The sequence below is a fragment of the Mytilus edulis genome, chromosome 12, assembly GCF_963676685.1.
Source record: "Mytilus edulis chromosome 12, xbMytEdul2.2, whole genome shotgun sequence".
Classification (NCBI taxonomy): domain Eukaryota; kingdom Metazoa; phylum Mollusca; class Bivalvia; order Mytilida; family Mytilidae; genus Mytilus; species Mytilus edulis.
In genome coordinates, this window is record NC_092355.1 from 27,073,860 (window position 1) to 27,099,985 (window position 26,126).

The 26,126-nt window shown below is 33.5% G+C and overlaps 2 protein-coding genes across 2 annotated transcripts; one reads left to right on the forward strand and one right to left on the reverse strand.

The window, feature by feature from the left end:
* Positions 1-635: 635 nt before the first annotated feature.
* LOC139497543 (uncharacterized) lies at positions 636-21,262 on the forward strand. The gene is made up of 2 exons (XM_071285771.1): positions 636-732; positions 19,636-21,262. The coding sequence occupies exons 1-2, from the start codon at positions 636-638 to the stop codon at positions 21,021-21,023; spliced, it is 1,485 nt and encodes a 494-aa protein (XP_071141872.1). The 3' UTR covers positions 21,024-21,262.
* On the reverse strand, positions 21,145-24,637 carry LOC139498179 (uncharacterized). The gene is made up of 3 exons (XM_071286518.1): positions 24,526-24,637; positions 23,076-23,307; positions 21,145-22,829 (listed from the first exon to the last, which is right to left on the reverse strand). Exons 2-3 carry the CDS (start codon positions 23,081-23,083, stop codon positions 21,497-21,499), a joined length of 1,341 nt encoding a protein of 446 aa, XP_071142619.1. The 5' UTR covers positions 23,084-23,307; positions 24,526-24,637; the 3' UTR covers positions 21,145-21,496.
* Between the last annotated feature and the right edge of the window lie 1,489 nt (positions 24,638-26,126).

Here is a 26,126-nt window from a genome sequence, read left to right on the forward strand (position 1 = left end):
TTTTTCACGGTTCACTGAACATAGAAAATGATAGTTCTGATGGGGCATCTGTGTACTAGGGACACATTCTTGATTGTTAAATCAAAATTACCATGGGTAAATAGAGACCTGAAAAGACTCATAAGAAAGAAAAACAAACTCTATAAAATAAAAAGTCATGACTCAAATTACAAAAATAAATACAAAGAGATAAAGACCAAACTTCAAAAAGCGATGAGAACAGCATACTGGACATACATTGAAAATATGATCTTTGACATCGATATGAAAGAACCAGACCAGCATTGCTTCAACAAACAACCCAAAAAGCTGTACTATATAAAAAGCCAAAGAAAAGAAAACACCGTCATTGCATCTTTAAGAAGCGAAGGCATCCTACATACAAACCCCTCTCAAAAAGCAAACATATTAAACAAGCAATTTCAATCTGCTTTTACATCAGAAACTAACACAGAAATACCAACGAAAGAAGCTAGTACATACCCTAAAATGGAACTAATTAACATCAGTCGGGAAGATGTATACAAACTCATAAAAAACATAAACACACATTAAGCTACATGACCAGATACTATCGCTGGCAAAATACTGAAGGAAAACATCGAAATAACCTCAGACATACGGTACTTACAATCATGTTCGACAAATCTCTTGAGACAGGCAAAGTACCATCAGACTGGAACCATGCAAACGTTACACCAGCATTTAAAAAAGGAGACAAGCATCATCCGGGTAATTATAGACCGATCTCACTTACCTGCATCTCATGTAAATTACTTGGACAAATATTAGCTAGCAATATGATGAAACACCTTGAAGCAAATAACATACTATATGAACTACAACACAGATTTAGAGCAAATAGATCATGCGAATCTCAAGTAATATCTCTTATACACCAACTAGCTCAAAACAATGATTAAAATATACAAACTGACTTACCGGTAGTTATCATGGATTTTGCCAAAGCATCGACAAAGTGCCACACAAACGCTTACTTTTCAAATTAAAACACTACGGCATCTCCGATCAAGCAATAAACTGGATTCAATCATTTTTATTTAACAGAACTCAAACAGTCCTCGAAAACACGACATCTGAAAAAATTCCAGTAACATCAGGTTTTCCTCAGGGCACTGTACTAGTCCCAATACTCTTTCTTATCTACATTAATGATTTACCTGACTACATTAAACACAGCAAATAAGACTCTCTGCAGACGACAGCATTATCTACCGGCCTATTACCTGCCAAAACGGTTGTCTTAAGCTTCAAGAAGACATAGAAGCAGCTATAAAATGGGAACAAGACTGGCTCATGTCATTTCACCCTGACAAATGTAACATCTTAAGAGTCTCAACAAAGAAAAAACAAATACGCTTTTATTACAACATGCATGGTCATATCCTAGAACAAGTCCAATCAGCTAAATATCTAGGCATTACAATCTCTTCAGATCTCAAATGGAACAAACATATACAACAATCAGCAGCAAAAGCAAATCAATCTTTATCATTCGTCAGACGCAATCTAAAAATTAGTTTAAAATTAGTGAAGGAAAGAGCATATCAAGCAATAGTAAGACCAAAACTCGAATACTGCTGTACAGTTTGGGACCCACACACATCAGAAAACATATACAGACTGAAACAAGTGCAAAGAAGAGCTGCACGATATACTTGCAACAGATTTCACAATACCAGCAGTGTATCTGATATGCTTCAAAATCTGAAATGGCAAACCCTACAAGAACGAAGGCTTAAAACCAGATGACAAATGTTCCACAAAGTAATAAATAACGAAATTACAATACCATCTCAAGATATTCTCATAAAAAGCCAGTCCAAAACAAGATCTACTCATCAATTAACATTCAGACAGCTCCAATGCAATAAAGACAGTTTTAAATTCACATTCTTCAGCCAAACAATCAAAGACTGAAATAAATTACCTCCTGAAATTTCAAACAAAACTTCTACAGACAACTTTAAGGATACACCTACCCATGAAGTACTCCTTAAAACCTTTTCTCACTTAAACTAAATGTACCTATTGTTTTTATCTTAATTTAAAAAAAAAATTAAATTAGAAATGTAAAAATTAAAAGTTCAATAAATATTGTAAAGCTTAGAAATAAAGAAAAATTGATATTAATTTGAAAAGCAACCTCAATCAGGCATGCGCCAGAATGTAATCTTCAAAATGTTGATGGTTTTCTGTAACTAAAGAAGAAGAAGTTATTGGTAATGTCATGGCATCATCACACTTTAGAGCAGTATCTGCTTACCCTTCCGGAGCACCTGAGATCACCCCCTGTGTTTTGTGTTGCTGTTGTACCCCTATTTGTGACATTTTACCTATTGTGTTTGTTTTGTTCACACATCGTTGTCAATATAATGGAATTTTGTGCGATGGTCATTCAAGTGAGAGTTTCAGCGCTTTAAAACTAGGTTCAATCCACCATTTTCTACCTAAGAAAATGTCTGAACCAAGTCAGGAATACAAGTTAATTGTTATCCATTCATTTGATTTGTTTGAGTTTTTTATTTATGCCGTTTGATTAGGGAAATTCTGTTTTGAATTTTCCTCGAAGTTCAGTATTTTTGTGATTTTACTTTTTTTTTTTTTTATAACATCAACAACTCTTAGGTCATCTTTACAGCGTCACATGTGTTTTATTTTTACTGACAACTGCTCTTAGATCGTCATTTTATCCTCACACTTTTTTATTAATAATATCGACAGCCCTTAGATCGTCATTTTATCCTCACACTTTTTTATTAATAATATCGACAGCCCTTAGATCGTCATTTTATCCTCACACTTTTTTATTAATAATATCGACAGCCCTTAGATCGTCATTTTATCCTCACACTTTTTTATTAATAATATCGACAGCTATGGAACGCCGTAGCTGCCTTATGTGTACTTGTTTTTAGATACGCTTATACTTTTCAATATATGCACATAGTTTTTCTATATATGCACATACTTTTTCTCTATATGCACGTAGTTTACTTTATATGCACATAGTTTACTTTATATGCACATAGTTTTTCTATATATGCACATATTTTTTCTATATATGCACATAGTTTTACTATATATGCACATACTTTTTCTCTATACGCACATACTTGTTCTCTATATGCACATAGTTTACTTTATATGCACATAGTTTTTCTCTATATGCACATCTGTTACTTATTCGTTTTTAATGCGCGGAGTATACGGTTGCACTTTGAATTAAATCGTTTTTCAATTGTGTTCATGTCTCTGGTGGTAACAATGTGTTCTTACAGATGAAATGACCCTATAAGCGCGATTGCAACCGTTCCAGTGCTCGGTTAATACCCTGTTACTTATTCACTTATAATACGTTTGTTGTACGTTGCACCTTTTAAAAAAAATCAATTGTGCCCATGTCTCTTGGTGTAACAATGTGTTCTTAGAGATGAAATGACCATATTAGCGCGCATGTACCCGTTCCAGCGCTCGGTAATTAACCTGTTACCTATTCGTTACCTATTCACTGATAATGCGTTTGTTGTACGTTGCACCTTTTAGAAAAGGATTTTCAATTGTGTCCGTGTCTTTAATGGTAACAATGTGTTTTAAAAAATGAAATTACCCTATTAACGCGCATGTACCCGTTCCAGCGCTCGGTTAATACCCTGTTACCTATTCACTTATAATACGTTTGTTGTACGTAGAACCTTTTAGAAAAGGATTTTCAATTAAGTTCATATCTCTGGTGGTAATAATGTTTTCTAAGAGATGAAATGACCCTATTAGCACGCATGTACCCGTTCCAGCGCTCGGTAAATAACCTGTTACCTGTTATATAAAATTAAAGTATTTACATGTTTCTGCTTTTGCACATATTTTCCTTGGAGAACCCTGACAAATATGGTTGAAAATCAAATATGATGAATAAAAGATAAAAATTTGCTCTTCTTAATGAACATTTATCATTGTCATAGAAAATTGTAGATTAAAGCAATGTCCCTATTTTTTGGTGGCAGCTTTGTGACAAGTACAGCTTTCTCTTAAATGTTAAATTTACTATTCTAATAAATTCAAACGCTGAATGTTTACACTGCCATTACACATGGAATATTTAAACAAAATCATCCAAAACGTACAAACAAAAATAAGTCTGAACATACTACACTACACATAAAAAGTATTACAAACGTATTATAAGCGAATAAGTAACGAATAGGTAACAGGGTATTAACCGAGCGCTGGAACGGGTACATACGCAGTAATAGGGTTATTTCATCTCTAAGAACACATTGTTACCACCTGAGACATGGACATAATTGAAAATCCTTTTCTAAAAGGTGCAATGTACAACAAACGTATTATAAGTGAATAGGTAACAAATAGGTAACAGGGTATTAACCGAGCGCTGGAACGGGTACATACGCGCTAATAGGGTCATTCAATCTCTAAGATCACATTGTTACCACCAGAGACATGAACACAAATGAAAATCCTTTTCTAAAAGGTACAACGTACAACAAACGTATTATAAGTGAATAGGTAACGAATAGATAACAGGGTGTCAACCGAGCGCTGGAACGGGTACATGCGCGCTAATAGGGTCATTTCATCTCTAAGAACACATTGTTACACCAAGAGACATGGGCACAATTGATTTTTTTTTTTAAAAGGTGAAACGTACAACAAACGTTTTATAAGTGAATAAGTAACAGGGTATTAACCGAGCACTGGAACGGTTGCAATCGCGCTTATAGGGTCATTTCATCTGTAAGAACACATTGTTACCACCAGAGACATGAACACAATTGAAAAACGATTTAATTCAAAGTGCAACCGTATACTCCGCGCATTAAAAACGAATAAGTAACAGATGTGCATATAGAGAAAAACTATGTGCATATAAAGTAAACTATGTGCATATAGAGAACAAGTATGTGCGTATAGAGAAAAAGTATGTGCATATATAGTAAAACTATGTGCATATATAGAAAAACTATGTGCATATATAGAAAAACTATGTGCATATAAAGTAAACTATGTGCATATAAAGTAAACTATGTGCATATAGAGAAAAAGTATGTGCATATATAGAAAAACTATGTGCATATATTGAAAAGTATAAGCGTATCTAAAAACAAGTACACATAAGGCAGCTACGGCGTTCCATAGACAGCCCTTAGATCGTCATTTTATCCTCACACTTTTTTATTAATAATATCGACAGCCCTTAGATCGTCATTTTATCCTCACACTTTTTTATTAATAATATCGACAGCCCTTAGATCGTCATTTTATCCTCACACTTTTTTATTAATAATATCGACAGCTCTTAGATCGTCATTTTATCCTCACACTTTTTTATTAATAATATCGACAGCCCTTATGTTGTTGCTTCATTATCACACTTTTTTATTCTTAATGTCAACAACTTTACGGTTGTCTTTGCTTCCTGACTTTTTTTGGTTTAAAATGTCAACAACTTCAATTTGTGTATTGTGGCATTCTCACACAGTGTATAACAAAAACTAAATTAAATATTTATTTTAATATTGAAAACAACTAGAAAAAGGTTGGGTACATCTTAACAACAGATTGGTTGTGTGCAACATAGAATACCATAGCAAAGAATGATATAAACGAAGGATAATATTGAAAACAACTAGAAAAAGAATGGGTACATCTTAACAACAGATTGATTGTGTGCAACATAGAATACCATAGCAAAGAATTATTGTATTGTGGCATTCTCACACAGTGTATAAAAAAAACTAAATTAAATATTTATTTTAATATTGAAAACAACTAGAAAAAGAATGGGTACATCTTAACAACAGATTGACTGTGTGCAACATAGAATACCATAGCAAAGAATGATATAAACGAAGGATAATATTGAAAACAACTAGAAAAAGAATGGGTACATCTTAACAACAGATTGACTGTGTGCAACATAGAATACCATAGCAAAGAATGATATAAACGAAGGATAAATTAAAAAAATTGATGATAAAAACACAAACTGCCATTGAGACAACTCGCCACAAAATCTAGAGAACAAATAATATAGAAGTTTGCGATTTCAGGTTACTGTGGGATTTCGGCAATACTAATTATCAAAACCCATATAGCCACAGCATGCTATTAAAAGTTGACAAACGAAAAATGTTTAACAACTCAAACAAGAAAAACTAATGGCCATATATTTATGTACAAAAAAATATCCAAACAAAAATATGATATACATAGCAAAAAAATGGTATCCATTGAATTACAGGTTCTTGGTTTGGGACTGGCAAAATATGACATACAGCAATAAAATTATTACAGGATCATGACTGTTTGTTACTGGCTATGAATTAAAAGAATAGTACTGAAATTTAAATTTGTACATATAGTGAAGCTCAATTTAGTAACAATAAGATCACACATCCTTTATCAATTAAATTATTAATTGATTGGTTGGTTGGTTGATGTTGTCTGATTGATGTCCAGTGGCGAATATTTCATGCATATTCAAGATGAGAACAAACACAGAACTTAATTTATTAATGTTTGCATTTAATAATCTCTGTTTGTCAACAAAAAGAACAAACATCTTGTATTTCTTTATGTCCAGGGGCAAATAGTTCATACATTTTCAAACAGAGAGGAATACAGTAATAATGTTTATTTGCCAAGAAATTAAGTCTATCAACAATAAGAATAAACATCTGGATTTGATTGATTTTTCTTTGATTTACGTCCAGTGGCAAATAGTTTATGCATGTTCAAACAAAAATAAGTACAATAAAAGAGGGACGAAAGATACCAAAGGGACAGTCAAACTCATAAATCTAAAACAAACTGACAACGCCATGGCTAAAAATGAAAAGGACAAACAAACTAGAGCACACACGACACAACATAGAAAACTAAAGAATAAACAACACGAACCCCACCAAAAAACTAGGGGTGATCTCAGGTGCTTCGGAAGGGTAAGCAGATCCTGCTCCACATGTGGCACCCGTCGTGTTGCTTATGTGATAACAAATCCGGTAAATAGTCTAATTCGGTAGGTCACATTCATGAAAGGGGAGGGGATTGTAGTTACGACGTAAGGAACATATCCGATATCATTTGTGAAACGGTTATTCCATAACGGTCAACCAACTCGTGATGGCGTCCGTAAAATTTACGAAGGGATGATTTCAACTTCACCATTTGGAACTCTTGGTTTAATAGCTTCCTTGTGAGCAGCAACCCTCTATCAAGAAAGTCATGATAGGAAATGCAAGCACGGGAATATCGTATCAGTTGGGAGATATATACCCCGTATGCAGGTGCTGCTGGAATGTTGCTACTTAGAAATGGAAAGTTCACAATTGCAAAGCTGAAATCATCTCTTTTGTCGTAAAGTTTTGTTTTCAACCGACCCTCATTGTCCATTTCTAGATGTAAGTCAAGATATGAGGCCGACTTATTGATGTTTACATTCAGTGAATCTCAATTTATCGACAATAAGAATGAACATCTTGTATTTCTTTATGTCCAGGGGCAAATAGTTCATACATTTTCAAACAGAGAGGAATACAGTAATAATGTTTATTTGCCAAGAAATTAAGTCTATCAACAATAAGAATAAACATCTGGATTTGATTGATTTTTCTTTGATTTACGTCCAGTGGCAAATAGTTTATGCATGTTCAAACAAAAATAAGTACAATAAAAGAGGGACGAAAGATACCAAAGGGACAGTCAAACTCATAAATCTAAAACAAACTGACAACGCCATGGCTAAAAATGAAAAGGACAAACAAACTAGAGCACACACGACACAACATAGAAAACTAAAGAATAAACAACACGAACCCCACCAAAAAACTAGGGGTGATCTCAGGTGCTTCGGAAGGGTAAGCAGATCCTGCTCCACATGTGGCACCCGTCGTGTTGCTTATGTGATAACAAATCCGGTAAATAGTCTAATTCGGTAGGTCACATTCATGAAAGGGGAGGGGATTGTAGTTACGACGTAAGGAACATATCCGATATCATTTGTGAAACGGTTATTCCATAACGGTCAACCAACTCGTGATGGCGTCCGTAAAATTTACGAAGGGATGATTTCAACTTCACCATTTGGAACTCTTGGTTTAATAGCTTCCTTGTGAGCAGCAACCCTCTATCAAGAAAGTCATGATAGGAAATGCAAGCACGGGAATATCGTATCAGTTGGGAGATATATACCCCGTATGCAGGTGCTGCTGGAATGTTGCTACTTAGAAATGGAAAGTTCACAATTGCAAAGCTGAAATCATCTCTTTTGTCGTAAAGTTTTGTTTTCAACCGACCCTCATTGTCCATTTCTAGATGTAAGTCAAGATATGAGGCCGACTTATTGATGTTTACATTCAGTGAATCTCAATTTATCGACAATAAGAATGAACATCTTGTAACAATCATAGGAGTGATCGATTGTTGTTGCTGTCCAGTGGCAAGTATTTTATGCATGTTTAAGACTAGAACAAGAGCAGGTAACTGATGTTTACATTTAGCGAAACTCAATTTATCAACAATAAAAACGAACATCTTGTAAAAATCAAAGAATGGCTTGATGTTTGCATTATGTCCATTGGCAAATATACAGTAATTTATGTTTTCATGTAGCGAAACTCCATTTATCAATAATAAGTATTTTATTTTGTTCCAGTGGCAACTATTTCATGCATGTTCAAGCCGAGAACAAATACAGTATATTAACTTTTACATGTAATGAAACTAAGTTTATCAACAATAAGAATACAAAACCATCTAGATTGATTGATTGTTATTTGCTTTACGTCCAGTGGCAAATAGTTCATGCATGTTCAAGACAAGACCACGTACAAAAATTGATATTTATTTTTAGTAATACTCAATTTATCACCAATAAGAGCAAACATCGTGTATCAATCAAAGGATCGATTGAGGTTTGCTTTATGTTCTGAGGAAATTATTTGATGCATGTTCAAGACGAGAAAATGTACAGTTTAGATGTAGCAAAACTCAATTTATCAACAATAAGAACGAAAATCATGTAAAAATCAAAGGATGGATTGATTTTTGCTTTATGTCCAGTAGCAAATATTTGATGCATGTTCAAGAGCAGAACAAATGAAATGTAGGTCTCTGAAGTTAATTCTAGAAGACAGAAAAAAAACACTTTGACCTCTCTTCAAGCTTAAGTAAGACGTCCCCTTGCACGGACGAGTGGAATTCTTTGCAAAAATAATTCGGATATATATAGACTTTGTAAGATGTATTCACGCCAAATTAAACTACTATTTTAAGTTGTATGTAAAAACAAATGCGTATATATCGTTTAATCTAACTATTATGAATGGATCATTTCGTGAACATATAATTATTAGGAACAAATCACGCCATTAACATCAGAATTATTATGAACGAATCATGTCGTTAACATATTATTATCATGAAAAAATCATGTCGGGAACATCTAATTATTATGAACGAATCCTGTCGTTAACATCTAATTATTATGAACGAATCGTGTCGTTTTTACATCTAATTATTATGAACGAATCACAGCGTTAACATCTAATTATTATGAAAGAATCATGTCGTGAACATTTAATTATTATGAACGAATCCTATTTTTAACATCTAATTATCATGAACGAATCCTGTCGTTAAAATCTAATTATTATGAACGAATCATGTCGTTTTAACATCTAATTATTATGAACGAATCATATCGTGAACATCTAATTATTATGAACGAATCATGTCGTTAACATTTAATTATCATGAACGAATCATGTCGTTAACATCTAATTATTATGAACGAATCGTGTCGTTATAACATCTAATTATTATGAACGAATCATTTCGTTAACATTTAATTATTATGAACGAATCCTGTCGTTAACATTTAATTATCATGAACGAATCTTGTCGTTAACATCTAATTATTATGAACGAATCATGTCGTTTTAACGTCTAATTATTATGAATGAATCATGTCGTGAACATCTAATTATTATGAACGAATTATGTCGTTAACATCTAGGTATTATTAACGAATCATGTCATTAACTTCTTCTTATTATGAACGAATCATGTTGTTTTAAACATCTTATTATCATGAACTTATCATGGGTAATCATTTGACTGCTTGATATCTGGCAAATATGCATAATCGATGATGAGTTTTTCCAGAAAGTTACGTATATATTGGTAGAGAATTTTGAAGAAATCAATATACGAGTTTAGGTTTTTCAATCATGGTCAGCCGGACCTCTGTCAGTCCCCATTGTTTTTCCGTTACAAAATCTCACCAAGCACCAAAAATACCTGACATTAAGCTGACTCTGTACATTTGTAGAAAGGTTAATCTTGGTCTCTTTCACGACAGAAATAGTTGTTATGCGCAAAATAAAAGATATAAATAGCAGACTCGTTTAAGAAGTTTCTAAATATCACCGGGTGTGTTCACGTGAAAAAAAAACGAATTTACGTCTATAAGCCAACAGAAAAACAATATATGAAAATAAAACCTTTTAGCTCATTGAAGGTGGGCAGTAACCTGTTTTTGCTGTAAAAGAAGTTTCTGATGAATGTAAATCCTGAAAAGCGCTACGCATTCAAAATTTATAAGTGTTATTATAAGAATAGAATAGAATAGAATAGAATAGAATAGAATAACATAAGCTCTGTCAATTGTGGATTGTTTGTCTTTAATGGTATTTATAGCACAGTAGTCAGTTCTTGGCCACTGACAAAATTTATACCATACATTTAATTATTAGTGGTAGTAATCTTTGCACTAACTTTGAGAAAGCGAGTACTCTTGTTAGTGTTTGCTTTGTGTCTGTTAATTTTAAACTTGTGGTTGCGCCTCGAACCGATCTTTTGAGTTAAGCCAATTGCAACGGACCTTTTCTTCTATATATACGTATACTGTTACCAATAAATGCTTACATCTGTTTTGTTTGACTTGTGGTGCATGGATATATTTTCTCATTGGTATTCTCAACCAACGAGCGAAACATTTTTATTAGGATTTTGTTTTAAGCGTCCTGATGAAGGTAAATTCAGAGAGTGGTTCAAGTGCACCAACTTTATCCACTATAAAGTGTGATTTTCATTTTTAGTTCTTTAACCTTTAGATAGTAAGATATTAAGAATTTCCTGTAAATAACGTCAAATGTTAAATATCATATCCACCGTCTTAGTTTAATCTTAACCAAAGTGTGAAAGCAAATACTCTTCTTATAGTTGTTAGCATATAAGTTGCAAATATAAGATTGGTGCCCTTTCAATTTTTCCAATTTTTGACCGATTTTAATCCAGGATTTCTTGAAATCTCTGCTTCACCCTTAGTTTACATTCTATTGTAAACTCTATCATACTGATAGTAACATAGAACACAGGAGGGGCGAAAGATATCGAAGGGAAATTCATTCAAACTCATAGATCGATAATAAACTGACAACGCCATGGCTGAAAAAAAAGACAAACAGATAAATAATAGTACACTAGACACAACATAGAAAACTAAAGACTAAGCAACATGACCCCCCCCCCCCCCCCCCCCAATGAAACAGGATTGTAGTTGCGACATAAAGAGCATATATCCGATATCATCCGTGAAAAGGTTAACCATATAACGGTCAACCAACTCGTGATAGCGTCCGTAAAATTTACGAAAGGGGCGATTTTAACTACATCATTTTGAACTCTTGGTTTAATAGCTTCCTTGTAAGCAACAACCCCGCTCTGTCAAGGAAATCATAATAGGAAATACAAACCCGGGAATATCGTATCAATTGGGAGATATATACTCCGTATGCAGACGCTGCTGAAATGTTGTTACTGCACAGAAACGAAAATTTCATAATTGGGAAGCTGATATCATCTCTTTTGTCGTAAAGTGTTTTTTTTAACCAACCCTCATTGTCAATTTTTAGATGTAAGTCAAGATATAAACCGACTGTATCTGATATATCCTTTATCTCTAGTTCGATAGGATAGATGCATTCAACATAGTCACCAAACTTTGAATTATTTACTGAGAGAACATCATTTATATAGCGGAAGTAAGATTACAGCAAAATGCATTGACTGTGTAAGTAAAGATAATATCTTCGGCTAGCTTGCTTGTTAGCTGAACCGTGCAATCATTATTAAGTTAGGTATACTCCTAAAGACAGATAGATTGGTTATCTGTTGGACTAGTATACTCTTAAAGGAGGTTAGTGTGCCTAACCTAATGATGACTTCACGGTTCTGCTAGCAAGCAAGCTAGTCATAGAATTTACCTTTACCTATATATTCGATGCATTCTAATGTAAAGGATATTGCTAACTTCTTTTTTTTCTTCCTACAAAGTTCCTGTATGAAGTCAACCTCATAAGAATAAAGGAAAAAGTCGACAAGAAGAGCGGCACTATTGGTTCCCATTGGATTGTCGACAGTTTGTTGATATATACTTCCTCTAAACGTAACAAATATATGTTGTCAATCAAGTAATCAAGCATCTTAATAATGTCAGTTTCAGAGATTTTTTTTAATCAGAGTGATTCTTTACAAATTATTTTATTGAAGGCTGCAAGGTGATTAATTATTGTTACATCCACTTTGTTTGAATTTGGCTGGCTAGTTGTCTCACTTGGTGTTATACCCCATCTCCATATTTTTACATATGTCTAAAGTTTTCCGTTAATGAAATACGATTTTTTTGAAATCTGAGATTCCAACTCTCTCAGCCTTGTAAGTGTTTTTTTAATGTTCTTTAAATGTACCTTTTGGTCGTATAGCCCGGCATTTATTGAAACGTTCCTGCATGGCTTTCTTTTTGGTTTTTTTTCTAAGAAAATTTTTAATTGAGGGGTTCTGAGGTAAATTTAACTATAACGTGTTATTTTCATTTTCTGTTTTTTTAACCTTAGTAAGAGAAATAAAGTTAGAAATGATCATAACCGCCTTCTCAGTCTAATCTTAACCAAAGTGTGAAATTAAAAACTCGCACTTATTAGTTAGTCGCAAATACAAGATTGGTGTCCTTTCCATTTGCCAATATCTGACCGATTTTAATGCGTGATGTCTTTTCCACCCTTAACTTTCAATCTTTTGTGAACCCTGTCAAAGTAAATAGAACAGAATTGAAAAAGGGGGAAGATTATGTGATCATTATAGTATACAACATGGCGGTTGGATAATATTACCGCAGTGGCGGAACTAGGGGACACAGGGGACCGTCTAGTTATAGAGCTTTATATATCTATACCAGTTCAATAAACGCATAGATTGTTAACAGGTATCAATCTAAACGTTCCCGGCTTGACAGGTGCCCCCATCCCTTTTTCAAAATAATGGATCCGCAATAGTATGGAGTAATGGAGAGTTCAGCATTAAAGAGCAATACTAACGGTCATTTAGGGATATGATATTGAGGTGATATTAAGACTAGGGACCATTATAGTAACAAAATACATGGTTGAACTTATATGAAGTAGGTTACATAAAGTATGAAGTAAATTTTTCCAAGATTGCGTTTTCTTATATTCTATTTTTTACCACCTCTATATCCCAAATACCCACTCCTTAACCCTTATATCTCACATGCCCACTTTTTACACCCTCTATCTCATATACCCACGTTTTACCTCCTATATCTAACATCCCCACTTCTTTTACCACTAGATCATACTCCCCAAAATTGTGTCATCCCATTTGCCTGATATGAAGGTTAGACAGTTCCCTTTTCACTATATAATTCATCGTTTTTTTTAATCCAACACAATCATTGACATAAAGTTTATATTCCCTAATGTCCATTTCAGAGCATTATACATGGACCACTTTTGATATAGTATTGCAGTTTTAGAAAATCTTTTTAAAAGAGGTTAACAAAATTTGTACGAAATTATCGAAATAGAAAATTTTAACCATCATTGTTTTAAAAGCTAGCACGGTAACTAATAGTTATTTTTCATAATTTGAAGAACGTAATTCTCCCTACGTATATCTCAAAATAACACAGATTATAAAGACTTCTTGCACAAAGTAATCAATTGTTTTATATTCAATTTTGAATCCAAGATTTCAGGATCTGAAGCCGTAAAATTATGTTTATATAAATTATATAGTTACGTTTTTAGTACTCTAAGTTAGTGATACAACAGTACTAAGTACTATCTTCTTTAAAAGAACAGGTCTAGGTTTGTTGTATATATCTCCGCCGTTCAAAGTCGTGAGTCCAAGGCGAATTTTACTGAATGATCTCTATGTTTAATCAAAGGTCGAGCGGAAGGTTATAATATGATAGCAGAAAAAATAGGCCTCAGATAAAAGCATGTGGTCCACAGCTTATTTTTATACAATGTAGGTCGCCTAGAGTTTAATGACCGACCGATTTTATAATCTATATGTACAGTATTACAATAGAATGATAACCGGTGCCCCCTTTTTTTTATCTGCATGCCGTTTATAAAATTAACATACCAGCAAGTCCTAGTGCCAACACTGGTTTCCTCCAGAAACCTGTTAAAAAGGGAAGAAAAGGCGGGAAAGTAGGCAGCAACCTGACCCCTCAAATGAAAGAAATAAAGTTTAAGGTTACTTGGGTTTTTTTTCGTTTTAATTCATTCATGTGTATATTGACAATCTTCGGAAATATCTATGAGTATATGATAAAATAAAAAAGAACAATTTAAATTAGTTTTGAAAAAGCACTGAACTATGTATAGTACAGTCGATTTGAGCAGATTTTAAACAAAATTGCCCAGATTGTGGTAATATCATGGCATATTATAGTAGTATACATACTGATAACAGAGGGTGGTAATGCCCTTTACCGTCAGGCGTCAAACGGTTATTTTCGGCTACCGTTAGCGTCAAATTGGTTAAAATTTTACCGTGATTCGTCAAAATATCCTTATCGTGATTCGCCAGATGTCTCAAATAATTATCGTTGCTGTTATTTTTGGAGAACAAATAGCGTTAGTCGTCAAATTCAGCTGATTTTTTTTTATCGTCTAGAAGAAAGTGTACATTTTTTTGTCATGCACTAAGAATAACAGTTAACGTCATTTGGCAAGAATTTTTACCGTTATACGTCATGGAGGTACCCTCATTACTACCCTCATAACAGACTTATAATTTGGTACGTTCGACTCGCTTGTCGTCTTCAATCACGAGACTCACTGGCGCTCGCATGAAAACAGTTCTCAAGCCAAATCACTATTATTTAAAAAAAAAAAAAGCAAAAAAAAAAGCTTTGAAACAACTATAAACAAGATAGAAAGAAGAATCCATGTAGTTATTGAAATAAATGTCAAGGCTAACCCCACATGTACACATATAAAAGAACAAAGTCCTACATTAAAATCATATTAGGACCAAAGAAATAACAAAAACAACTGGACAATACAATATATTATAAATATTAGTGTTTTTCGTGGATATATTACTGTTAAGGAACCCAATAAAAGTTTCATGATGCGATAACACAAGTAAATAAAAGAAGATTTGAGGTAAACGTCAATTGGACAGTAACCCAACGACACACAATAATCAAAAGACCTCTATATGTCAAAATACGGTCAATGAGGTATTGATTTATATATGAATACATTAACTTCTATATCTGTTAGTAAAACTGTAGCAGAGGGAACTTTTACATGGCTTAACGGAATGTATAAATAAGCAACAATGTCCTATCGGAATGTCGACTTGATTCCGATGGAGAAGTTGGGAGAGTCACACAGACACAACATTTTAGACAATAAAACTAACGAAGGAGATATTCCAGGACAAAAGTTCTGTCAAATAAACGGAATTTCAGTGACATCTTACAACATTCCTACAGGTCTTATAACTTTACAGGCAATAATGAAATGTTAACTTTTATTATTGTTTTTATCGTCAGGTTGGTGTCTCATTGTCTCAATATTGACCCAATATCTCCTTTTATTCATCTGACATTTTAACATTCTTAAAGAAAATGGTTGAAAACACCCCTCACTATGTCCATGACATATTTGTATTAGTCCTTTTGAGAGAGAAACGTTCTAATGGCTAAAGTGCGATAACTCTAAAATTAAAAAAAAACCGTTGAAAATAAAATATGTCATTTAACATAATCTTGTTTTCGGTTTTAAAGACGTAAATCTCACATCTCTTTTCAGTTTTAAATGAAAAATATGATATCTAGAAGGGATCATCTAACCTACTCAATAAAAACCTGTTAGATAGCTTTTGATCTCAACAGGCATGCAGTTTTCAGTCACAAGAGTTTTATTGTGCGTATTGCTGGGTGTTTGTTTATTCTATATAGACTAGAGGTATAACATGTATAAGTGGAGGGTCGAATTCTCACGAAACATGCTTAACTTCGACTTATTTCGGGTTGTCCAACGTCAGTTACCCCTGGCGTTTGTTAGTCTTGTTTGCTTTTACGTTTTTTTATATTTTTTTTTTTGTTCATTTATACGTTTCGGGGTTTAATTTTCTCTGAATTAGTATACATTTTTGTGCATGGGCTAGCGAAAGCCTGACCCCGCATGTGAGCTTTTCCCACTGTGTTAAGACCCATTGATGACCGTCATGATCAGCTGTTTTCTACGTTTCATGCACTAAAATGCATTGAATCCAAAAAGTAGTAAATAAAGAAGAAGGGTTAGATCAACTTATCGGCAAAATATGCTCCTTTGTTATATTTAATTTAAAAACATAGAGAAGTATAAAGGGATTAAGAAAATAAGAAGAAAGCAACCATTTTCAACTTTTGTCATCATAGTACATTATTTCGCGAATTAAACAGTTGGACAGTCAAACAAAAAAAAAGTTGAATAGCATGAAAACTGAAAAGGTGTTTAAAATACAACTAAGGCAATGCTTATCTTGTGTGAAAAAGGGGATTGTAAATTTTATTATTTCGAAGAATTTAACAATTTGTACAAAAAAAACATACCTTCCCTGTTTATTTAATATAATTTTAGAACAGACAGAAGGAGGAAGAAGATCGAATTTTATGGTTATACTACAGACATAACCTGGAAATATTGTGATATGTTTCATGTGTTGGGGAAATTTGTTTTCCATACAAAACAGAAACAAATGACGGAAGAATTTTTGTAATCTATATTATTCTTGTAAAAAAGTGAGCTGGCAGATCCTTACATGATAGATATTGTGGTAAATTATACTGAATGCAAATGCAAGATTATTAAAAACAAAATAATATTTCCGTGTTGACACACTGGTCATAAATACCAGGCACAGGCGCTTGAGAATATGACCCTGTCAGTGGTTCAAAGTATTGTTTGTTGAAGACTAGTCTACTAAGTTAACGAATCCTGCATTCGAATAGGGACAGCTCTATTTATTCTCAGAAATTTTGCAATCTTTTGACATAAAAAATACCCTTTTCTATTTAAAATAGATATTCTACATTATAAGGTGCCGACTTTAAGATAATAATGGAACTTGAATAACTATGACAAGATTAACTTATTATAAGATTTAAGCAAAAGGTTGCCACATTAGTAATATTGACGGGTTCTTCCACAGGAAATATTTTTATCTTATGAACTCTACTTTCGAAATGTTTTTTTTTTTAATTAATTAAAAGAGGTGAAAACAAATGTAAGGCAAATTGTGAATGGTATCTCTTCCTTTTCCCTATGAGAGAATCTCGCTTATATCTGGTTTACGGTAACGTCAAATCAAGCACATGTCTCTTGGTTGTTTCTGTCACTAGGTAGCTGTATCATTGACGTTTATCCCTTAAATATGTTCATATTGAAGAACAATGCACATGTAAATATTGTTTTAGAACATGAATTTAAAGTTTTATGTCATGCATAATAAAGTAAATGTACAATGATTGATGTATTCTTTGTTGGTCTGTAATGCCACTTTCATCATTATTTGCTATTTTATGGCGCCCGGCGTTTTTTTAGTGTAGACAGCTGGGACGCCCGGAGAGAACTACTGACCTTCGGCAACGAAACTGTCAATCCTAGTCAATTAAGATTGGAGTCGAACCAAGCTACCACGTGTAGGGTTCGAACTCTGGAATAAGCAGTGAAGCAGTAATTTTAACTCACTTTATCCAGTTTTCGTTTGACATATAGTTTTGTTTTCTATTATTCAAATTGAAGAAACCAAGACGTTTTAAAAACGAATAGAAGAAAACAAGGTAGCCGAGTGCATAATTCTTTCAGACATATTCTGTTATTGCTGGGAGGCTGTCTCGCCAACAGATAGAAAACTTGGGGTAAGAATTTATAGAACAGACAAGGGGCTGTGGCAAATATTTCATATATATTATGAACATAGAGAAGATTACCCCCGCACCCTTTGCCTAACAAAAATCATGTTCATCCATGTGCCTTCGGACTTTATGTTTTACAATTGTAGTTTCACTTTCCATGTTCGGTATTCATTCTTGTGTAAGCTCCACGTGGCAAAAATCACGTGATGCAGGAATTTTGTATCTTGGAGTTCCGCTATTTTCTTCTTTTCGAGGTAGGACTCCAGGCAGACAACAAGCATGTTTTATAACGCAAATGTATATTTTCTTATTAAATGAAGAGAGTTGCCGGACCGGTACATGGATAAATAGATCTGTGTTATAAAGCAAGGTTTTAATTTTAATTGGATTGGAAAGCTTAATTTGAGGGTTGAAATCGGAGAGCACGAAATAAAAGGGGGAGCGGGTTCTTCCACAGTGCATATTTAAATCTTGTGAACTCTACATTCGAAACGGTGGTTTTTTCTAATTTGATTAAAAGAGGGGAAAACAAATGTAAGGCAAATTGAGAATTGCCTTTCTTCGTCTCCCGTGAGAGAACCTATATATCTGGTTTACCGTCAAGTCGAGCACATGTCTCTTGGTTGTTTCTGTCACTAGGTGGTTGCATCATTGACGTTTATCCCATATGTTCGTATTAAAGCACAATGCACACGTGAATATTGTTTTAGAACATACATTTAAAGTTGTATGTCGTGCATAATAAATTAAAGAAAAGCAAAAATGCGACTCAAAGAACTAAATAGAAAAAGACGAATTGATTTAATTTTCTGTACCTAATTTTTTTTAACTGAAACAAATGTCTTCACTGGAAACTCGCGAGCTGAAACCTACACTCTTCAGGTTAGCAGGGGCAATACTCTGTCTTTAAATGTCATTTTTGCGCATGAAATCGTTAAAGATCCTGTTGAAATTAATTGCGATATTAAAATTATAAACATCAAAGATAACAGGTAGATGTGGTCATCTGGCAAAGATAAAATTTACGGAATCAAGCTGTTTTTATAAGGTGCTAACAAGTTGATCAGTCTGATAACATATGAACTGTTTATCTTGAATGGAAACTAATTAACAGGAAGGTGATTCTGACCACATTAACATAAATAAGTATTGTGTTTGCATTAAGACAAGTGAAACCCGAATTTTAGATGTTACTTTGAATTTATTGGTCATTAAAATACGCTGTTTAAAATCAAAACAAATTCAAATAAATAAACCTCTCGATTTGAACTATTTGTATAGTACATGTATTTAAATATATATCTAGACTATCTAACCTCTTAGCATTTTTTTCCCATTAACTGAATTGAGTAAATATAATATTTCAGGTAAACCAAATGAAGATCACGATCACCCTGACTATGTGCCTTCTGTGTTCTCCTTTGCTGTAACCAATACAAAGACAGTTCAACAGAAAAAAATAGAGCGTTATGAAAACGTAGCTAAAAGGAAAATCCACTTCACATCACCAGATTTAGCAGTGAAAAGGGTGAAATTTGACCAAAATCTTCCAACCCCTGAATCATGTATTATGTATGAAGCAACACCATGTTCACCTTTAAGACAAAAGAAGGAAAATATAGCAACTTCACCGTTATCACCTATGCCGTATCTTAATAATGCTTTCATGGAATCACCTGCTAGGGGCACGTCTGCCACACACAGACCCGTTACCTCATCTGAACGGGAAATGATTTATAGTGAAATGGACAACTTACGATCAGAACGTGACCGTCTGATACAGGAAAATGATAAACTCTCTTCTCAGATAACAACGCTTAGACTTTCTTCCTCTATCATTGAAAACAATGACGTCAAATCCAATTTTTATACTGGTTTGAAGTGGGATGTTTTCCTGTCCGTATTTACATTTTTACAGACATTTATGACAAGAACGCCTCTAGCAAGTAAATTGGCATTGCGTGATCAATTCTTTGTGACATTAGTTAAATTAAAGTTAGATATGCCGTTTGAGTATATTGCAGACCAATGTGGAATTCCTTCTTCTACTCTTCATGACATGTTCTGGAGGTGGATTGACCTAATGAGTACAAAGCTTGACTTTCTGATACACTGGCCTGATCGTGAAACAATGAAACGTACCTTACCAAGTGTTTTCAAGGTCAAATACCCTCGACTAACATGTATAATAGACTGTTTTGAAATATTTATAGATAGACCAAAAAAATTAAACGCCAGAGCAAAATGCTACTCCAACTATAAAAAGCACAGTACTGTTAAAGTTTTGATTGGCTGTAGCCCTTTAGGTTCAATAACATTTTTATCTGAAGTATGGGGCGGTAGAGTGTCAGACACCGAAATTGTGAGGTCATCTGGGTTTATAAGTTCAATATATCATCACCCAGGTGATCAAATTCTTGCAGATAGAGGCTTTACTCTTCAAGACGACTTTGCCAGTGTATGCTCTGCAGAACTTATAATTCCGGCTTTTACAAAGGGAAAATCACAGTTATCTGCAGAGGAGGTTGAAACATCGCGTAAAATTAGCAGCATCAGAATTCATATTGAGAGAGTGATCGGTTTGATGAAAAACCGGTACAAAATTCTACAAGGGACTATACCAATCAATATGCTTAAATCAACCACCGATGAGGCATCCACCAAGAAGCAAGCTCGAATAGACAAACTCGTCCGCATTTGCGGATCATTAACCAACATGGGGGAAGGAATTGTCTACAATGAAGAAAGTGATTGACAATACTTCTAATTTAGAACATCCTTTTTATAGTGGCTGAATGATAAATGTTTATTATTTTCAAATATTGACTGTATATACATAGTAAATAAAAAATATATGTAGTTCTAGGTTACATATATGCATGCACTTATGATCAATATCTGACTGTTGTTGAGTTCAACATTTACAGCTAATTTCCTACAGCATGTAGAGCAAGACTTAAGTTAACTTGCTTGCTTTGTTTTTATATTGTACAATCATTATGATAACACCCAATTAAATTCAAATATTATATATACAAGTTTAACTATGCCTTTGTGTCAACAATTATACAAACAAAGCAAACAAGCCAACAAAGTTTTCCTTTACATGCATTAGGAAATTTGCTGTAATGGTCTCCAAAAACAAAATTATAACAATAAATAACTACAAAAGTTGAACACTGTTATATACGTCTCTGATGGTGACAGGTCCACATGCAAAAGTATTTATTAAGAGCTAGAAACGGGAATGTTTTTACAGTCTTTACATAACCATTGTCCTTTTGGTATTCTTTTCATTTTTAAACATTTAAGATGATACCACTGAGTTTTACATTGTGGGTTGTCACAACCAATCATATTCTCCTTTCCATCATCCTTTGATCGGCAGTAGCAATACAATTTATCATTTCTCAAAGGTACTTGTTTAATCTTGTTTTCCAATTGTCTCGTCAATAATTCTGTCATCACATGACGAATGTGAAAATCTTTCAGTTTTGTTATCATATCTTTAATGAAGACGTCATTGCGTAAAATATAAAATATCGCTGTTACCTTTGATGTATAAATTACCAAGTCACATAAATTTACATCATGCACGTACATATGAAGCTGGATTTGATAGTAATATTTGTGTGTAGTCTTCACCTCTCTGCCATTAGCCACAATGCAGGATGAAGGGTCTTTTACATACTCCTGTAATGTCGATTCCTTGTGACTGAACGGACATTTGACCTCTATAACTCTATTTCCGTGACAGGAACAGCTGGCTACAGAGTCAGCACTAGCACCAATAAAAGGGGTTTCTTTAGAAATTAGGAAGCCTGCAGAACTCATATTAAAATGTTGATGTTGTGTCTTCATGGTTGCACTGTACTGATGCAGCGCAACTTTTTCATTTTCTTTACCCCAATGAATTGCAGGTACATGATCAAGTGATTTTGAACTGGGGTTACACAAAGTTTTAAGTAGTGATGGCGCTGGATTGTTGAAATCTGTATGTAAAACACTGTACACTACTGAAGATGTTATTCGACCAATGCGTTGTTCATGCCATGTTAAAGATGAGCTCTGTTTTTGAGTAACATCGTAGATATACATGATTGTCTCTTTATTCATGCTGTATCTATCATTAATTTCGGAGCATTTTCTGCTTAAATCTATTTTTGTGAAGTCTGCATACTCTGCCTTGTACAGAGATCTAAGACATTGTGGTACAATCGGATCTGAGGAAACAGTTTTTTTCCAGTGAAATTTGTCAGAGAAGTTGTCAAATGTACTTAGAACCACAGGTTTGCTGTTACAAGCATGCAAAGTTTGAAGAAGAGTCTGTTGTTCTTGTTGGGTTGATGACAAATGTCGAACTTTTACCTTCTTTGCTTTGTTTATACAGCTGGTTTTATAGAATTGAATGTCTTTTACGGGCGCAGGCTGTACCTTTTTAACGAAATCAGCATTCCACTTGCATGGTAGCTCAGTGCAAAGTTTAGTGGTATATCCCAGTCTCACAGCGGCTTCTACTTTGAAGAGAAGGGCTGCAATATGGGAACATGATTCTGCAAGCCTAAAAAAAATAGGATTTTTGTTTTGCTATCTAGAGATATATGTGTACAGACTATTATGACAAGTTTTATACATAAAAAAAATATTGCGACCTTTTTTCCATTACTTTTTTCCTGTCTTTACATTATCATACACAAAATTTGCAACAGTCGTAAGCAAATCAAAAAAAAAAGAAAAGAGAACAACCTTCAAAGTAACCTGTATGCATAATAAATATAAATGATTTCAATACGATTTTAAAACCTACCCTGCCATGCAATTGCAGTGAGCCACGGCTACTGAACCATCTGCAGAAAGGGCAACCCATGGGTGATGAGGTTCCTCGTTCAGTCTTTATGACGGCCTAACATCTGCTTTCAGTATAGTGTATGCAATGGTGGCAGGCTTATAGCTGTAAACTGTCTGAACCCATCCTGACTGAAAATAGTTGTGGGCATCCAAACTCTTATAGGATTTCATACTTGCTCGGGTAAAAATGCCTGAAAATCATACATTGACTAACATAAGAACAAGTCCTTGCGGCTGGGCATATTTACTGCCATATATTCAATTTAAATTTAATAGGTTCCAATATTAACCTTTTTAAAAAGTTCACTCTACATATGGTACACATATATGTCAAGATACCGGTATAAGCAAAAACAATTTAAATTACTAGAAACAAAAAAAATAACAGATTTTTGTAAAAAGGGGAAGGCTAAAAGAATTTATTCTGTTCCATAGTACCTTAAGCATACAAGGAGCTTTGTACATTTTTTTGTACATTTTTTAATTTTCAGTATAACTGACAAATATTTTAAAACACATGTTTAAAACATTTAATACGTAACCTAGTATTATTCCTAATAATTTAAAGTAATATTCTGTAACATTCTTAAAAGTTATTCACTTTTTATTTTAATCTATATCTTCAGCTTCATGTCATTTTAAAAACTTGACACATATCATAATTATAACTTCGTGTATTAATTAAAGTTTACATGGACACTAAACGAATATTAAATCTATCCTTTCACACCTGACCTGGGAGGAAATCACCCACTGTGCAAAGTTTATTGCCAAAGATGTGTCATCTCATCTTCATTTATAACAACTTCTATTATGGTCCGCGTCCTTTACATTTAATTTTTTTTTTAAATCAAACTTAAAAGAACAGAATTATAACCAAATTAACTTGGCTACACAATTAATCTATATTACATATGTATCAATCTGTGTTTAGTTCTAATTAATATCGCCGTGAATATATTTTTTTTTCATATTTTGTTAGTTATTTCAAGGATGTGTTTATTATGTTTCTGCTTACTTTTAATACACAGAGACATATATATGCCTCATATTTTCATACTAATATTTCACTGCATAAATCGGTACACCCTTATTCTTCAAAACCGGAAAAAAATAATTAAAGTTATCTATAGGTGTGCTCAGCTTAATAATTTTTAATTCTAAATACCTGGCGAGTCAATTAAATAGGAATACACATCTCCAAACTGGAGATCTGGCCAACATGATGGGTTATTTTTCCAAACACCTGCAGGGAACTTGTATGGACATTCATCACTGTTAATTAACACTAATTTGGTACTATAACGACCTTGTGCCACACTGTCTAGCTTATCAAAATAATTGTATGCCATCTAATTACTGTTTACACCTTAATTAATAAATGTAAAGTGTTATCTCAATTAACTTACCCTCGGGTATTACCACTGACCATTAGCGGTGATTGGAGTATCTAGGGAAAAGCGTCACCTACAGTGATGCCCGGATGCTGTAACTACCGGCTGCTACGTCACGCCGGATAACAGAATACTAAGTTAACAAATGCTGCATTCGAATAGATACCGATCTATTCCTTCTCAGAAATTTTTCAATCTTTTGACATAGAAAATACCCTTTTCTCTTTAAAATAGATATTCTACATTTTAAGAATAATAATTAAGTTATAAATGGAACTTGAATACATCATATTACACCTATACTTGCTCAAATAAAACAACAAATAAAACAACGAATTGATGACCAAATTTTACAAGAACAGAATTCATATTTTACAGAACCATCAAAATTATCATTTTTTCGACATTTTTGTTTTTCAAATAAACGTGCACACTATGTTGACCAATTGAATATGTTGAAAGATAGGGCACCTTTGGCAAAACTAAGGCTAAATGCACACAATCTTGAAATTGAAAGAGGTAGAAACATGCAAGTTAACAGAGAAGAAAGGTGGTGCAAATTATGTCATAATAAAAATATAGAAGATGAAAAACATTTTATCTTGCACTGCACAAAATATGAATCACAAAGAAATGTTCTTATATCAAAATTGTCCTATTTTAAAAATTATGACAAACAATCCAAAACTGAGGATGAATATATAATATCAAACTACTGCTTAATAGCAAGTGTAGAAAAACACTTAGATTAATATCATCCTTTATTAATCAATCATTTGAATTAAGGAAAAATGTCCTTATAAATGAGTAATATGAACAATTTAAAGCTATAACATACAATATACTTATGTCAGTAGTCTATTCTTACAAATTAACCTATATATATTGATATTTATAACTGCACATTTCATTGTTCGAAATGTGCCCAATTATATGCTATGTAGTATTGTTTAATTGTTGCATCATTACTATCTGTATACTAGTTGTATGGGCCTTGGCCAAATATTGGAATTAAGTTTGTGCCAATAAAATATTTGTATTTGTATTTGTATTTGTATTCATTGTTGGTCTGTAATGCCACGTTTATCATTATTTGCTATTTCATGGCGCCTGCCTTTTTTTTTTTAGTGTAGAAGGCTACGACGTTCGGAGAGAACCACTGACCTTCGGCAAGGAAACTGTCGATCCTTGTCAATTAAGATTGGAGTCGAACTAAGCTACCACGTGTAGGGTTCGAACTCTGGAATAAGCAGTAATTTTCACTAATGAAAGAAACTTGTTTCTGACTTTATCTCGTTTGCTATATAGTTTTGTTTTCTATTATTCAAATTTAAGAGACCAAGACGTTTTAAACATTTGAGGAAAACAGCGTAGCCGAGTGCATATTTCTTTCAAGCAGATTCCTTTATCTCTAGGAGGCTGTCTCCCCCTATGCCAAGAAATTGCCCTTGTTGAAATTTTGCAAACATCCCGTAGAGCAAACTACATGGGTGATTAATATTGACCATCTGGTATATGGTCGTGTTGTAAGCAACACGTACATGCAGGTCATAAATAATTTTGTTGAATGAAATCAAATATTTAACTGCTATTAGGTGCCATAGGAGGTCAACCGT